At 45.6% G+C, this 16,229-nt stretch overlaps 1 protein-coding gene across 1 annotated transcript in view; it reads left to right on the plus strand.

Annotated features, from left to right (window-relative positions):
- The window catches only part of CACNA2D2 (calcium voltage-gated channel auxiliary subunit alpha2delta 2), a 1,696,410-nt gene that overhangs the window by 1,435,824 nt on the left and 244,357 nt on the right, over positions 1–16,229 (plus strand). The window contains exons 21-23 of the mRNA XM_078661304.1: positions 730–791; positions 2,741–2,817; positions 5,982–6,002. Of these exons, the coding sequence (XP_078517430.1) occupies positions 730–791; positions 2,741–2,817; positions 5,982–6,002 (160 nt within the window). The remainder of the gene's footprint in view (positions 1–729; positions 792–2,740; positions 2,818–5,981; positions 6,003–16,229) is intronic.

The raw sequence follows: 16,229 nt of genomic DNA on the forward strand, positions 1-16,229 counted from the left end.
GAGTAAGATAGAAGGCCAGGGGTGTTGAGTAGCAGATGGAACAGGCATGAGACATTCAGCAGTACTGGCCATGGGATTCTGTGAAAACGTTGGGCACTAGCACTTATTAGTTAACAAATAAGGAGCTCATAAATGGCAGATTACGTATTAGGAATGTATATTCTCAATATAAATAAATGAGAATCTTGCAAGCTATTTGGCAGCATAACTTTTATTTACAGAATCGAATCTTCAAAAACCAGTGATTTTCCATGTTTATTTTTGTAATTTATTTATAATGATTCTGACCTACATAACTGACAACAGCACATGTCCAATATCTGTGATGAAGAAGTCCAAGTTTTAAAATCTTTATTGAATATCCAAACTGACAGAATATTAGCCAGTAAAGATTTTTATGTCACAAGCACAGAAGTACTAACAGTAGCATATGCAAAAAGCATACAAGGATCAATAGTAAATTGGTTAAGACATGGGCTGCAAATCAGGCCACCAATATCACAGGTTACACAATAAGGGTATACATGCCGGTCACCCATTGCAAGCCTTAAATGACACACTTACATTACTCTGAGAGGGAGATTGCTGCAATTTGTATTCTAGCATTGTGACATCTTCTCTAGTAAAGTTCATCCTAGCATTGGTGCTTTTATGTGAAGCTAGCAGTTTTTCTTCATAATGAAGATACTTCCTTTAAATATTACATTCTTGTCTGTTTATATATTCTAGAGGTACATTGATGAAGCGATCCGAATATACACATGGGCACCAATAAAAAGTACCAATTACAGGTAAGTAGCAGTGCAATGCACCCTAAATGTATGGCTGATACAGCATGGTGGCTAGAAGTTATAAGGAATGTGCATGGGGTGTTGAGAGCATCAATTTCAGAGACTATAATAGTGTGGGTGGGGAATTAAGACTTTAAGGATGAATGTGGGAGTCAAACTTATCTGGAATAGGAGCAATAGCAGATTGCCTACCAGACAGATGGGATACTCCAGAGACTCAATAAAATTGTAAGCTGGTGTGAAAGTAAACCTAAGTAAACTAATACTGAGTATTCTGGGAAACAGCCTCTACAACTCAATGCCATTACAACGCGGCCGTTACAACGACCGCATAGTTAGTATGCAATACCATTACATTGCAAGTCATTACAACGACTTGCTGTAGGGGGCGCACTGGTATTGGATTTAAAATCCAACACCTTCCCTGTTGTTGTGCAAACTGGAGTGGGAATAGTAAATAATACTATTCCTAACTCCAGAACGCCCCCTACAGCAAGTCGTTGTAATGACTTGCGATGTAATGGTATTGCGTACTAAAAATGCGTTCGTTATAACGACCGCGCTGTAATGGCATGCAATCAAATCACATGCATTATAATGAGCTGTATTCAGTATTCTTCCTGGATAGCTACTGAAGGCTGTCTGATTTCTTCTTTTTCTAATGCTTGTTTACATCCCAATCTAATGGTAGTCATGATGTGAGAAGCCAGCATGCACACAAATCTTGGATTCTGACTTACACTATCACTGACTTTCAAACTTTTGATTCCGTACCATCATTTCTCTAGTTGGGTTCCCTTGTCTTTGGTTCCTGTTGGGGAAATCTTGACTTTGGGCACTTTGGGGTACCCTGTAAAAATGTAACTCCAGATTCTGCCTCTGTAGACTTTCATCCCATGGCCCTCAATCCTTGCTTTGCACTCAGGATATCAGGACTCAGTTTTGAAATCCTGGGTTTCTTGGGCCCTTGAATCAACATAATCTCACAGCAGACCATGGACTGCAACTTCAAGACTCAGGACATTAAACTTGGACACCAATTGTGCTATGTTTAACTGTGGAGCATGCTGCTTTCAGAGATCTGAGATGTGTTCCATCCCATTATTTCTGCCTCATAGGAGTGATGTAGTGCAAAAGGCTGGGTATTTATAGATACCTGCCTTTGAACTCGAGGCTACAGGCTGCAGAGCTCTGATCTGCTGGACTTGGATGCCATGGCTGTTGCATTTGACTTTAGAACCCTCAATGTGGGACCTTGAGCCCTACCTTCAAGCCAGACAAAGGTTTGCTGGAACTTTGGAGTCTTTCTAAGGGCAGGCTGGTGCAGAGTTAATCAGAAGATCCACATGGATTTGCCCCAGACAGTGGCTTCAGTCCCCTCGATATACTTATGTTCCCCTTGATCCTGATATTGACCCTCTAGTCTAAGGCTCATGGAACATCTCCATGCCTTTACCCGCATGACTTTGAACTCAATTCACGTCTCATTGTTAATTTGCTGTGACTTGGACTCAGTTACTCTTGGTCTTTTTTTACTTTCACCAGTCACATGGGCATTGACTACAAATACAGTCACACCTTTGCTTAGAGTCAGTGCCATGCCTTCATCTCAGCAGGCTCCTATCTGGGCAGCAAATATAAAGAACAGTGGAAAACGTAAAAATAAGCTTGATTTTCAAAATGTTCGGTTACATAAATGTAGTTAACAATATTGTGCTCTTCATCTTTCTTTGATTCTTTTTTCCACCTTGTGTGCCTCGTCCTGCTTAACTAAAACATTTATATTTCTCATACCTTTATTGTATTTGGTTTTATTCTCATTGTTTTACCTTTCCTCTTGCATTTCACCTCATCCCTCCATACTCCATTACTTCTATGCACTGGTTGAACCTCACTGCTATCCCTTGAAATCAGTTAATTTCTCTAACTCCTCTTTTCTCTTTCTGCAGTGTGGGCCTGGTCTTGCCTCTCTACAGTGCTTTCTACCTACGCGCAAACTTGAGTGACCAAATCCTCCAAGTACAGTGTAAGTGACCACTTCTGTTGCCACTCAGATCACCTGCCCTGGATCCCGCCTTCAGCCCTATGAAAGGCCATGACTTCTGTGTAGCACGGTGACATGTTACCGTCTTCGCATGAACCATAAGCTCTTGGGTGGGGAGGTGGGTGGGAAGGGCTTTTCATTCCAGGGGAGCTGCGCCTTCCAGGCTATCAGCTCTCCTCTGTGTCATTGATCTGGGAGTGCTGTCATGGAACCTGTGGCGGCATTGCTCCAGTCACTGCCGCAGGCCCTGATGTTGGCCAGTCTTCCATCACTGCTTGCACCAGAGGGATTTGAGAAGCTTGCAGTGCTTTTGTGTTTTTTTTGTTTTCTATTCCCTTTCAAATTTCTATTCAGCCATGATTATTTTTTATTTATTGATCCATTTATATTTAAACAGATCTGTCATTTCTGTGAGAGCCAACCTCTCTTCTCTCGTCAAACACATTTCAAACCTTTCTATTTCTCTTTCCGGTACCCCTCTTACTTTCTCTTGACCCCATCCTCTCATTTGATATTCCTTTACTCCACTTGCACATTCTTTAAAATCTCGGTCAGTCTATTTCTATGTTCCATCTTTATCTCATCCCTCCTTTCAGTCCTTCCTTCCCCTTCTTTCATAACGTCATTCTTTCTTCCCTTCATCCTTCTTTCCTTGACCCTTCCTTTCTTACTCCTTTCCTTTCTCCTTCTATCTCGTGCTTCTATTTTTCGTCCCTTCCTTGTATTTTCCCTTGCTCCATTTTCTTCATAATTTCTTTCTTCTTTCCTTACTCTCTTGCAGCCTTTCTTCCTACCTTTCTTCCTCCATCCCTACTTTCTTTACATTTATTTATTCCATCCATCTGTCTCACCCTCCTTTCTTTCTCTGCTTTATTATTTTCATCCTGTTGTCTTCCTCCTTTATCCTTTCCATCCTGCATGAATATTTCTTCAATGTCTTCCTTTCTGCCCTCCTTCTTTCCTAACTTCCCCTCTTTCTTCCTTCCTTCTTTCCTTCTATGTAGTCTTCTTTCCTTCACCCTTCCTGTCTTCCCATTTTTCCTTCAATTACTTTCTTTTCTTCTGGCCTTCATGGTGTTTTTACTTACTCCCTTTTATCCATAATTTCTTTCTTATTTTCTTCTTTCCCTACTCTCTTCCAACCTTTCTTTCTTCATCCCTTCTTTCTTCCTCACTTTGTTCCTCCATTCATCTTGCTCGTCTTCCTTTCTCTACTTCATTCTTTTCACCCGAGCTTCATTCCTCATACCTTCCTTCCTTCTTGTATTTCTTCATCACTGTCCTCCTTTAGGCCTCTTTCTTTTCATAACTTCCCTTCTGTTTCCCATTCTCTATTCTCATATCCTTTCTTCCACTCCTTCCCTTTGTTCAGTTCGTTCTTTCCCTCCTTTCTTTCTCTTGTCTTTCTTTCTGTTTTCTGTCCTTCCTCCATTCCCCTGCCTCCTGTCCTTCCTTTCTGTCCTTCCTTCTTTCCTTCCTATAACATTGATTTCTTCCTTCCCTCTGTTTCGTTTGCTGCTTTCACTTCCCTCAACCTTTGGTTCGCTTTCATTTTTTTTGCCTTCTGTGCCTTATTTCCTTTAGTTCTCTTTTCCTTTTTCTTTTAGTTCTGTCTTTTACTTCTTTATCTTCTGTCTCTTCTTTTTGACATTCTTTTGGTCTTTTCTCTCCACCTTTCTCCCTTCCTACTTCCCTCTTGCTCTGAACCATATCCCCTCTCATTCTCCATGTGCCTCACTGCTCCCACTTCTACTATTCACTTTGTGTTTTCCACTTATCCTGTGCACATCTATCTGCCTCTTTTTTCCATAGCCCCTTCTCTTTCACTCCCCTATGGACTTCTCTCACTCCTTTCTCTCTTCCAGTTTCATTCTCACCACTGTTCTGTGTATTTACTTTTATATATGTGCTTTTCTTGTGTCTCAGTCTTCCTTTTGTCCCTCATTTTGGTTGGCGTTCTTCTTCCTTCTCCATGTTTTAGTTCCTCATATCTCATGCTGCATTAATCATTTACCCCTTTTCTTCCTTATTTTGTTTCTATTCATGTGCTACACACTGTTTTGTTCTCTCCTCATTTGCAATGGTCATATACCTTACTCTCTTAGTTCTCGCTTGCAACTCTTGCTTCATCCCTCTGTTGCTTACTTTCTGTCTACATTTCGTCCTGTTCAGACATTTTGTCTTTTCGTCCTTGCACCCTCTCACCTCCTAACCATATTATTTGCTTAACTTGTTGTCCATCTCCCATCCCTCTTCACGTTGTCTTTATTCTCATGAAACACCACTTCTCTTTTTCTTACCATTCTCTCTTAATGCAATCTTTACATCTCTTTGGGTAATTACTATGTTATGCGACACTCATATTCTATTGCACAATTTTCCCTTCCTGATTATCATCCTACCCTCTCACTTCACTATGCTCACCACTCTATGTTGGGTCCGACTCCTTTTCCTTCACTATTATATCACTCAAAGGCTTCACTCCATCGAATTCTCCTTATCCCATTTTTCTCTCTCCTCCTCCTTCTTTACCATTTTCTATCTTTCCTGCTATTAGCTTACCTCCCCAACCCACCTTCACTTCCCTTCTATTTCTTTCTATCACTTTACTTCCTGTGACCTCCTTTAGTCTGTTTTTTCTTTTTCTTTTTCTTACTCCTAGTCTTCACTTCATTTCTGTCCTCTATCATGCTTCTGCCATCTTCTAAACTTTTATCTAGACTCCTCACAGTATGGCTCTGGATCTTTTTGTGTGTCGAGATCATTCAGCATTTGCCCTTTTTTCTCATTCATGAAGTAATTCTTGATCATTATTTTCTGTTGTTAAACGGACAAGCCGTTAATGTGTCATGTGGACCCAGCCGCGGATCGCCCCTCCCCTACCGCGTGGGCCATGTCCCATTTCTGTGGTGTTTTCTGCAGTTGGCTTTGCTTTCTTTTCATGTCGTTCTTTGCTGGAGATTATTTTGATTTCTTTTCAGTATGATTATGAGACACAATATTTTTATTCAAACGGCGATTGAATAAAATATTGTTTGTAACCCCCTCCTCCTTTCCACCCGCCCCCCTCTTTTTTTCTGTTTCTTTTTTCTTTTTCCGTTCTTTTTTTGTTTTCTTGCTCTCTCTTCTGTCGTGGACTCACACAGCACCAAACAAGAAATTCAAGGGCAAGTATGACCAGTATAAGACCACTTAGCCTTCACGTATCCAACCCTCCTGTTCGGTACACTCCCTCCTCCACCTTCCTTCAAACCTCCCACCCCTCACCGTTTGCTTACCCTTCTCCCGCCTGCTTGCCCATTTTCCTGCCCGTTTGCCAGCTGAAACCACCACCGCCTTCACAAATTCCTTGTGCCTTCCTTCTGTCTGCACTCCTGTCCTTAACCTTTTCTCTCTTTTCCATTTTTGTTTAGAAAAAAATCCCTTTTGTTGCATTCCTGATATTCGTTCAGTTGTTAAACTTCCTCGTCTACTTCCTCCACTTCCTAACCCTTCTTCTTTATATGTTGCTATGAAACCCACCTTCAGATGTTTCCAAGAGAAAAATCTACCGTACAAGTGAACATGTCTTTTTGTTGAATAAGGTTTTGTCACTGGTTTAATCTCCCTGTTTTTTCAGCCTTCTTCTCCATCTGTTTTCCCTCTCTCGTGTTCGCTCAGCGATTTTTCTCCTCCTTTGCCTTTCCCCTTTCCCGCCTTCTTTCCCTCACCTGTCTTGTTTAGGACAACTCAAATTGTGAAGGACAGGGCTGATGAAAGATCAGAGGACTGAGTGAGGGTTGAATGATTATGAGGTTGACTGATAAGTGTTGGGGTGAGAGATGGTGAAGGCTTCCAAATCCTTCCTTTGACTTTTGGAATATTGTGTTGATGTGTTTGTGTGTATCTGATGAGCGCAGAAAGGACCAGGCGCCTCAGTATCTTTACCATGCTAACTTCCATAAAAAGGTAGGTGACCAGACTCACATAAAAGAAGAGAGCTTGTCTAACATAAAACAAATGAGCCAGCAGGTAAGCTCTAGTTAACATCTTTGAAGGAGTTAGAACAAAATAGAAGGTGGCATAAAGGGCATGCTTCACAGAAAAGTGAAATGTATTGATTTCCAAAACAGGATCCTTTTGATTTCTAAGTTTTAGTTAAGGTTTATAAATTGTTCTAATGCAGCAGGGTATGTCTGCTGCTTACTTACAATAACATATGAAATGTACAAGCATTAATATCACCAGCAGTGCTAAAAAACAATTCTGACATGTTAGTCTAATGTCAGTGCACATTTTGAAATAGCATCAAAACATAGTAAAGGGAGCAGAAACACAGAGTTACAATAGGGAAAAAACCCAGATGACCATTCCTCAGAATATCAAAAATAGTAAGAAACAATGCTCAACTATTTATCATTGTTTTTATCAGAGATGCTAACCAGTTTCTTTAATATGTGTGTTGCAGTGAACTAAGGTTTCACGGTTGATAAGCAGACATTCGAAATTAGCTGTCCAAGGGAGAAACATTTCTGGTGACTGTAGCCTTGTTTTTTGTGCATATCCAGATAGGTGACCAGAAATCTTCATTGCTCCGATTCTTCCTTACGCGTCCTATTGCATAACTTTGAGGTGACTCTACCTAAATAACACAGGCTCTCATTTGCCTGTTTCCATGCATACAAACATACCTCTCTATACTGTGCCTCTTTCCACCATGAGATGGACCATGAGATCCATGGAATAATGAGTACCCCCTCAACCCACAGCTCTTACTTCTGTATGGAACAGATCACGGGACAAAACGTCCAATGAGAGAAGAGCTGGGCATGAAATAATGAGACCTAGGATGAAGACTGGATAGAACTTTTGTGACAAAGAACTGCTTATCATTTCTATGTTGTGTCCTGAAGTTTATCTTGGAGGACATATGAAACTGGCAAAATCTTCACCCAAATCCCTCCTCTGGTCAAAGCACAAAAAGACAAGCCACACAATTTAGGTCAATGATAACGTTTATGTTTTCATGCACACAACAAATACTAAGTCCAGCAAAAAGAGTCAGGATGACGTGATTCTCACATTTGTTGATAAAGTCACAGAATCTACACTGTAAATTGTTGGTGGACCATAGTACTTTGGTAATGGAGTAGAGTCACCTTAGTCATCTTGAACCCATCTTGAAAGTCTCTGGCTTTTCCAGCATACCTCACAAAGTCCTGGAATTTGGTTATTTTACTTTACCCCCCAAACATTTATGAATTTTCTCAAGAGAAGATCAACTACCAGAAAGTGTTACTCAGCACAGTAGAAACATTTTGTGACATCCAGTGTACTGGCTTATTAGTCCCATAAAGCCCCAATCATATTCACAGTTGTGCGCAATTTACTATTTTTGTTTCATTTGTTTAAAGCTATATCATGCAGTGGATCCATGTAGGAACGTGTAATTACAATTACATTTTTCAAGGAGACAGTCTGTTTTTATTTGGAACACAGCGTATTCATATGTTTCTAGAGAAACATAAATGGTCCTCTCACAACTCTTGGCTGCACTGCCGACATGGGCTTCAAGTAAATTCTTCACTATATTGATATGAAGGGAAATATCTTGCATTCTGAGGTTTGCTTTTTGGATTAGGGGAAAACCATGTGATATGTAGTTTATGCTGGACTGTCTATTGTATTAATTTATGTTATTTATGACATAACAAGACACTACACAAGGATCTCATTCCATAATTAAGAATGATGCACCATTGAGCTTTTATTGGAAACATGTCACTGTCATAGAGGTGAATTGCTGCAGCATGGTTCTTAGACACTTGTTCATCAGTGTGTCTATTTCAATGTGACAGGATGCAGCAATAGGGCAGACAGTACTAGGAAAGCTATTTGCTATTTGTCCAACTTCCCACCCATGCCCATAGAGGGGGAATACTACTTTGCTGTCTACAAACAGAATCATTTTATGCTGCCAAGAAACAATAGTTGTTTTAAAGCTTTAAGTGGTTGGACATTCATGTGCAATTCCAATGTGGTCGGTGGTGCTGTCAATCAAGATTGCTATTTTTGATGTTTAAAACACTGCGATCATTCCCTCATACTTGATACAAAATTCTTCATGAATATGTCATCTTAGATGTTGAGCATTGAAAACATCATCATCAAATATTAAAGCCATGCTGTGGTTGACACCACACAATTCTTAAAATGTAATTGAACAATGCACCATGTTATTAACTACTAGATGACAGGATTATACAGAATAAACGCTTGCAATTGCAACATTAATTTAATGCCTTGGCTCTTAAAGTACAAAATATTTCAATTCAACAATGCACCACCTTGAAATGCAGCTTACCTCTCTAACAAGCTTAAGGGAAGCCTTCCTTGCATTAGTCCTAGTGGGGCCAAATGTTGTATTTTTAACTGGTCTGGCAAGAACAATAGGATCTTCTACCAGTCAATGAAGTCAATTGCATGTCTAACAGTCTTCAATAAGTAGTCCCCGGCATACAACCTCTAAGCATAGCATCGCTGCACCAGCTCAGCCTAGATGGATCATTTACAGCAACTAGCAGAAGCACGCCTAGAATCCAAGAGCAGTTGTCTGAAAGCGCAGTCCCCAAAACACAACAGAAGATGGAAAATGTCAACAAGGACACTGGTGTTAGGTATTGTCCTAAGGCTCTGTCACTTATCCACAACGTTTATAACAAACGTGGGTGTCTAAAGCCCTGACAATAAAAGAATGGGGAATGAAATAATACACCATTCACAAACCTCTTGTGTCTGGAAGCCTACCCATTTACATCTTCATAATTCGAAGCTGCAAGAATTCAATGTGCCTGGAAGGCTGCCTGCTCTGTCTGACCTGGGAAACCCATCTTGGCAAGTGAGTAGAATCTGGGTATTTTTCACATACTTGATGTGTTGAGGTTCTGTGGTGGTTTAAAGTTAAAAGTTTTGAAATGTAGTCAGATAGCTGTATTTTCTAGTGATTGCCATGAGGTAATCATTTTTTGATTTCTTCCATTTTAAATATACACTACAACATGAGTAAGTGTTGAAAGATCTCAAATTGGCCTTTTTCCATGAAGACATCATGGTGACTAAGACATCTTAGAATCCTGTATTGATTTCTGCCCATAGCTCTGATAGAGACGTCTACCTGCAGTATCTTTACCTTAGAATTCACCCCAGGCACTAGACTAAATCCAGACGATATTTGTGCAGTACCCCAACACAAAGGTAGAGGGCATCGTGAGACTCTGTACCGACATCGTCCACATATGAGACATCACCATGAGTCCATATAAGCCCACCCCCCATGCGCTGATGTAAGTTTCTTTTTTTCTGCGCTTACAAAGCGAATTCGGAGAGGCAGTTATCTCAGACCTTTTCGGCCTAGTTCGAAATTTTCATAGTTGAAACAGTGTGCTTTTCTGTTCAAACCTTGTGGGTCTTGTGGGCAGCAAATGTTGTCCACGGACCCTCACTCCTTTTGTTTGTGGTTCTTTGGAGAGAACCATGACTACTTTGAACGACGCAGCACACAATCTCGGACAGTGGATCACCAACTGCGCCGACGACCTCGCTCCACTGAAGAAACCCCCAGGTAAGACTACCAACAGAAAAACCTCATGGTTCACAGACGCCCTCAAAATGGCAAAGAAATCATGCCGAACCCTCAAAAAAGCTTAGCGCCACAAACGGACATCAGAAAACATGACAGCCCTCAAGAGCGCCACCCGCGAATACCACCAGATGATCCGCACCACCAAAAGGACATCGTTCAAAGAGCGGCTGGACAACAACACCCACAACAGCAAGGAACTCTTCAGCATCGTCAAAGAGCTCTCCAGCGCCAGCAACAATGACATCACACCATCGCAACTCCCTCGAAGCATTCTCCCACCGCAAGATCGCAGATATACACGACAGCTTCGGACCCCAGACCCCGCCTCCAGCCACCAAACCAACGACCCCCACCACTAGCCTCAGCGCATGGACCCCCATCAGCACTGAAGACACCACCCGCGTCATGAACACCATCCACTCCGGCTCCCCCTCCGACCCATGCCCTCATCATATCTTCAACAAAGCCGACACCATCATAGCACCCCACCTCCGGAACGTCATTAACAGCTCCTTCACGTCAGCCACCTTCCCTGGAAGCTGGAAACACGCAGAAATCAACGCCCTTCTGAAGAAACCAACAGCAGACCCCAAAGACCTCAAGAACTTCCGCCCCATCTCTCTGCTCCCCTTCCCGGCCAAAGTCATCGAGAAGACCGTCAATAAACAGCTGACTGCATTCCTCGAAGAAAACAACTCGCTCGACCCATCCCAATCTGGATTCTGAGCCAACCACAGCACCGAGACCGCCCTCATTGCAGCCACCGATGACATCAGGACCCTGATGGACAACGGAGAGACAGCCGCTCTCATCCTCCTGGACCTCTCGGCATCCTTTGACACCGTCTGCCACCGCACCCTAATAACCCGCCTCTACAACACTGGGATCCAAGGAAAGGCCCTGAACTGGATCACATCGTACCTCTTCGACAGAACCCAGAGAGTCCGCCTCCCTCCCTTCCGCTCAGAGGTCACCAAAATCATCTGCGGCGTACCCAAGGGCTCCTCACTCAGCCCAACCCTCTTCAATATCTACATGAGCCCCCTCGCACGCAAACACAACATCAACATCATCTCCTACGCCGACACCCAACTGATACTCTCCCTCACCAAAGACCCTCTCACCGCCAAAGCCAACTTCCAGGACGGAATGAAAGAGGTCGCAGAATGGATGAAGCACAGCCGTCTGAAGCTCAACTCGGACAAGACGGAGGTCCTCATCCTCGGACGATCCCCATCCGCCTGGAACGACTCCGGTGGCCCACGACACTGGGCACCGCACCGACACCCACGGACCACACACGCAACCTGGGATTCATCCTGGAGTCCTCCCTCACGATGACCAAGCAAGTCAACGCAGTCTCGTCCTCATGTTCCAACACCCTGCGCATGCTCCGAAAGATCTTACGGTGGATCCCCACCCAAACCAGAAAGACGGTCACCCAGGCCCTCGTCACCAGCCAACTGGACTACGGGAACGCCCTATACGCAGGAACCACAGCCAAACTTCAGAAACGCCTTCAACGCATACAGAGTGCCTCCGCAGGACTCATCCTTGACATCCCCCGCCACAGCCACATATCCGCCCACCTGAGAAACCTGCACTGGCTCCCCGTCAGCAAGAGGATCACGTTCAGGCTGCTCACCCACGCACACAAAGCGCTCCACAACATGGGCCCTGAATACCTCAACAACCGCCTCTCGTCCAACACACCCACCCGCCAGCTCCGCTCCACGAGCCTCGCCCTCGCCACCGTCCCACGGATTTGCAGAATCACCACCGGAGGGAGATCATTCTCCTACCTGGCAGCCAAAACGTGGAATTCCCTCCCCGCACACCTACGACTGACCCAGGACCATCTCACCTTCAGGAAACACCTCAAGACCTGGTTATTCGAGCAATAGCGGCACCCCCCCCTCTCCCTTCAGCGCCTTGAGACCCTCACGGGTGAGTAGCGCGCTCTACAAATGTATTGATTGATTCATTGAAGGGGCTGTGTGAACATTGGAAGAATTTCCTGTTGGAGCGTCTTTCGAATTCACTACACGGTCCATTTGTGGGCCCAGTCCAGGAGCCCTTACATGGATGCCACTCTCCATCGTCGTCCCATGGTAAGTCTCGATGCACGCAGGCAAAGTCACGGCATCCCCAGACTTCACCGTGCAGAGATTCCACCTTTCACGCATCCTCCTGCTTGCCGGTTGAGGGCACCATGCACAAGTTTGCCCCGTGCCTCTTTATCTACCCTGGTGCCGGGGCTACTCTGACCCAGATGCCAGCATATTTTTTTGTCTGCATGCCAACTTTGGGTCATCACCTTCCCCTGTAGTGGCTTCAGGCCCTAAGGAGGTGAGCGGTGCCTCAACTGTGTCCCTGCCAGCAGGCTCGCCCTCGGCTTCAGTTTGGCCCTCTGGTTTGATGGCCGACTCTATCTCAGTGCCGGTGCACAGCCCTTTGGGGTTCCCACCTTCAGCACTTGTATCCGATCAGCAGACTCCGATGACGTCAACAGAGCTGATCATCACTGTGCCACTTTCCCTTTTCCAACTTTGAGGCGTCGCCAACTCGGCAATGGTCAACGTTGGGTGCAGAGGAAATGTTCCACACCTTTCTTTCACCTTCTGTGGAGTCCTCCAATGTTTTTCCTTATGAGGAACACTATTAGGAGATGATGTGGACAAGTCAGGGTTTCTGCACCCCATATCTGATGCTGCTCAGCCTCTTGTGGAGGATAGCTGACTAACTGAAGTAGCTGAAGCTAGTGGATTAGAGTCTTCTCTAGCCTCAGGCCTTCTTTCCCCTCCTGGTTATGCTACAAAGTCATGCTCCTCTTTAGCTGATATGCTAAGGGGAGCTTCTCTGACTTTGTATTTAACTCTTCAACATCGTCAAAGAGCTCTCCAACCCCAACGCCGGAAACAACGACATCGCCCCGTCGCAAGACCTCTGCAACTCCCTCGCCTCCTACTTCCACAACAAGATCGCGGACATACACAACAGCTTCAGCACTCAACCGACGCACGTCACAACCGAACCACCGCCCCCCACCACCATCCTCCGCGCCTGGACTCCGATCAGCACCGAAGATACCATCCGCTTGATGAACTCCATCCATTCCGGATCTCCGACCGACCCCTGCCCTCACCACGTCTTCAACAGGGCCGACGCAATCATCGCACCCCACCTGCGGGACATCATCAACACCTCCTTCGACACCGCCACCTTCCCGGAGAGCTGGAAGCACGCCGAACTCAGCGCCCTACTCAAGAAACCTACAGCGGACCCCACCAAACTCAAGAATTACCGCCCCATCTCGCTCCTCCCGTTCCCAGCCAAAGTCATCGAGAAGACCGTCAACAAGCAGCTGGCCGCCTTCCTCGAGACGAATGGATCCCTCGACCCCTCTCAGTCGGGCTTCCGAGCCAACCACAGCACCGAGACCGCCCTCATCGCCGCCACCGATGACATCCGAGCCCTGATGGACAACGGAGAAACAGCGGCCCTCATCCTCCTGGACCTCTCCGCGGCATTCGACACTGTCTGCCACCGCACCCTAGTGCAGCGCCTCAGCAACATCGGAATCCAGGAGAAGGCACTGGATTGGATCATCTCATTCCTCAACGGAAGAACACAGAGAGTCCGTCTACCACCGTACAAGTCAGAGGCCACCGAAGTCGTCTGCGGCGTCCCTCAAGGCTCCTCGCTCAGCCCAACACTCTTCAACGTCTACATGAGCCCCTTTGCGGCCATCGCACGCCAGCACAACCTCAACATCATCTCCTACGCTGACGACACCCAGCTGATCCTCTCCCTGACCAACGACCCCGCCGCCGCCAGAGCCAACCTTCACGAAGGGATGAAAGACGTAGCCGAGTGGATGTCGAGCAGCCGCCTGAAACTGAACTCTGACAAGACGGAAGTCCTCATCCTTGGATCATCACCCTCTGCCTGGGACAACTCCTGGTGGCCCCCTGCCCTGGGCAGCGCACCCAAACTGACAGACCACGCACGCAACCTGGGCTTCATCTTGGACTCCTCCCTCACCATGACCAGACAAGTCAACGCCGTCTCCTCGTCATGCTTCAACATCCTGCGCATGCTACGGAAGATCTTTCGGTGGATCCCCACCGAGACCAGGAAGACGGTCACCCAGGCCCTCGTCACCAGCCGACTGGACTACGGCAACGCCCTCTACGCCGGAACCACCGCCAAGCTCCAGAAGAGACTCCAGCGGATCCAGAACGCCTCAGCCAGACTCATCCTCGACATCCCACGACACAGCCACATCTCCGGACATCTGAGAGACCTGCATTGGCTCCCCGTCAACAAAAGAATCACCTTCCGCCTCCTCACCCACGCACACAAAGCCCTACACGATCAAGGCCCCAGCTACCTCAACAACCGCATCAACTTCTACGCTCCCAAACGACACCTCCGATCAGCCAACCACGCCCTCGCCGCCGTCCCCCGCATCCGAAGAACGACAACGGGAGGGAGGTCCTTCTCCTACCTGGCCGCCAAGACCTGGAACTCCCTACCGACCGACCTGCGCCTGACCCAAGACCACCTCTCCTTCAGGAAGAAGCTCAAGACCTGGCTATTCGAGCAGTAGCAGCACCCCCCCCCCTAGCGCCTTGAGACCCTCCGGGTAAGTAGTGCGCTATATAAATGCCTGTGATTGATTGATTGATTAACTCTTCCTTCTGTAGAAAAATCTACTGAACCACTAATTGGCGTTCCCCATTAGGGCCAAACAGGGGTTGAGCCGGTGCTTCCCTTTAGTGATGCCCTATATGACATTTTGTTGGAAGCTGGGCTAAACACAATACAGGGGCCCCGGTAAATCGATCTATATATCACAGACACCATTTGGCCTATGGTAATCTGGCCTGCCTACTCCGACACATTACTCCTCATAGTTTGATGTGACATGCTGCTATAACCTAGTATGATATGGACTCTCTTCCTCATGTTCCTTCAAACGGAGATTCTAGGAGACAGTCCGCTTGTGGCAGGCATATCTTTGCTTCCACTAGGTCTGCTTTGCATTGCATTAATGCATCTTGTATTCTTGGATACTTTTCCCATACATTGTGGGTTCCTTGACACATCTGTTGCCAATGCTTCCAGACGATACCCGGGTAAGCTTACCCAGTTGATACAAGATGGGCAACAGGTGACTAAAATAATAATTAGATGTGAGATAGATACCACTGATTCGGTAGGTCGGGCCATGGCTTCTTCAGTGGTGCTACGACATCATACCTGGCTACACACCTCCATTTTTTAGGATGCATGTTCGCAACAGTCGGAGTAGAACGGAAACTTAGCTCCACTCTAAATCCCTAAATACACCTATTTCCGTTTGTATGGGGGATGGTGGTCCTTTATTTCTTTCTCGATAGACAACCATGGACACTGCCATGGAATGCTCAATCCCACCTACTGGTGACACGTGGTGTGGTATCTTGCTTCCTGCAGGTATTATTGTTATCCTTCTTACACTGTCCAAGATAGGAGATGGTTCTGCACTTCTTATCCGAGCCACTTGTGGTCTAGAATTTATGAGCTCTGACCTGCATCCTAATTGCTGTAACTTTTTACCCCAGCAATCCACGTTGATGGATAACGTTTAGAATCCCTTACCTTACCTTTCACTTTTCTCCCTTCAGGGGCATTTCTTTGTAGCTTATTCAATGAGATCAATTTCTCGTGCATCTCTTGTTTTTCCTTGATCTATACTGGGAGCACCCTTTCTGCTATCCTTCTTCTG

The sequence above is a fragment of the Lissotriton helveticus genome, chromosome 9 (genome assembly GCF_964261635.1).
Source record: "Lissotriton helveticus chromosome 9, aLisHel1.1, whole genome shotgun sequence".
NCBI lineage: Eukaryota > Metazoa > Chordata > Amphibia > Caudata > Salamandridae > Lissotriton > Lissotriton helveticus.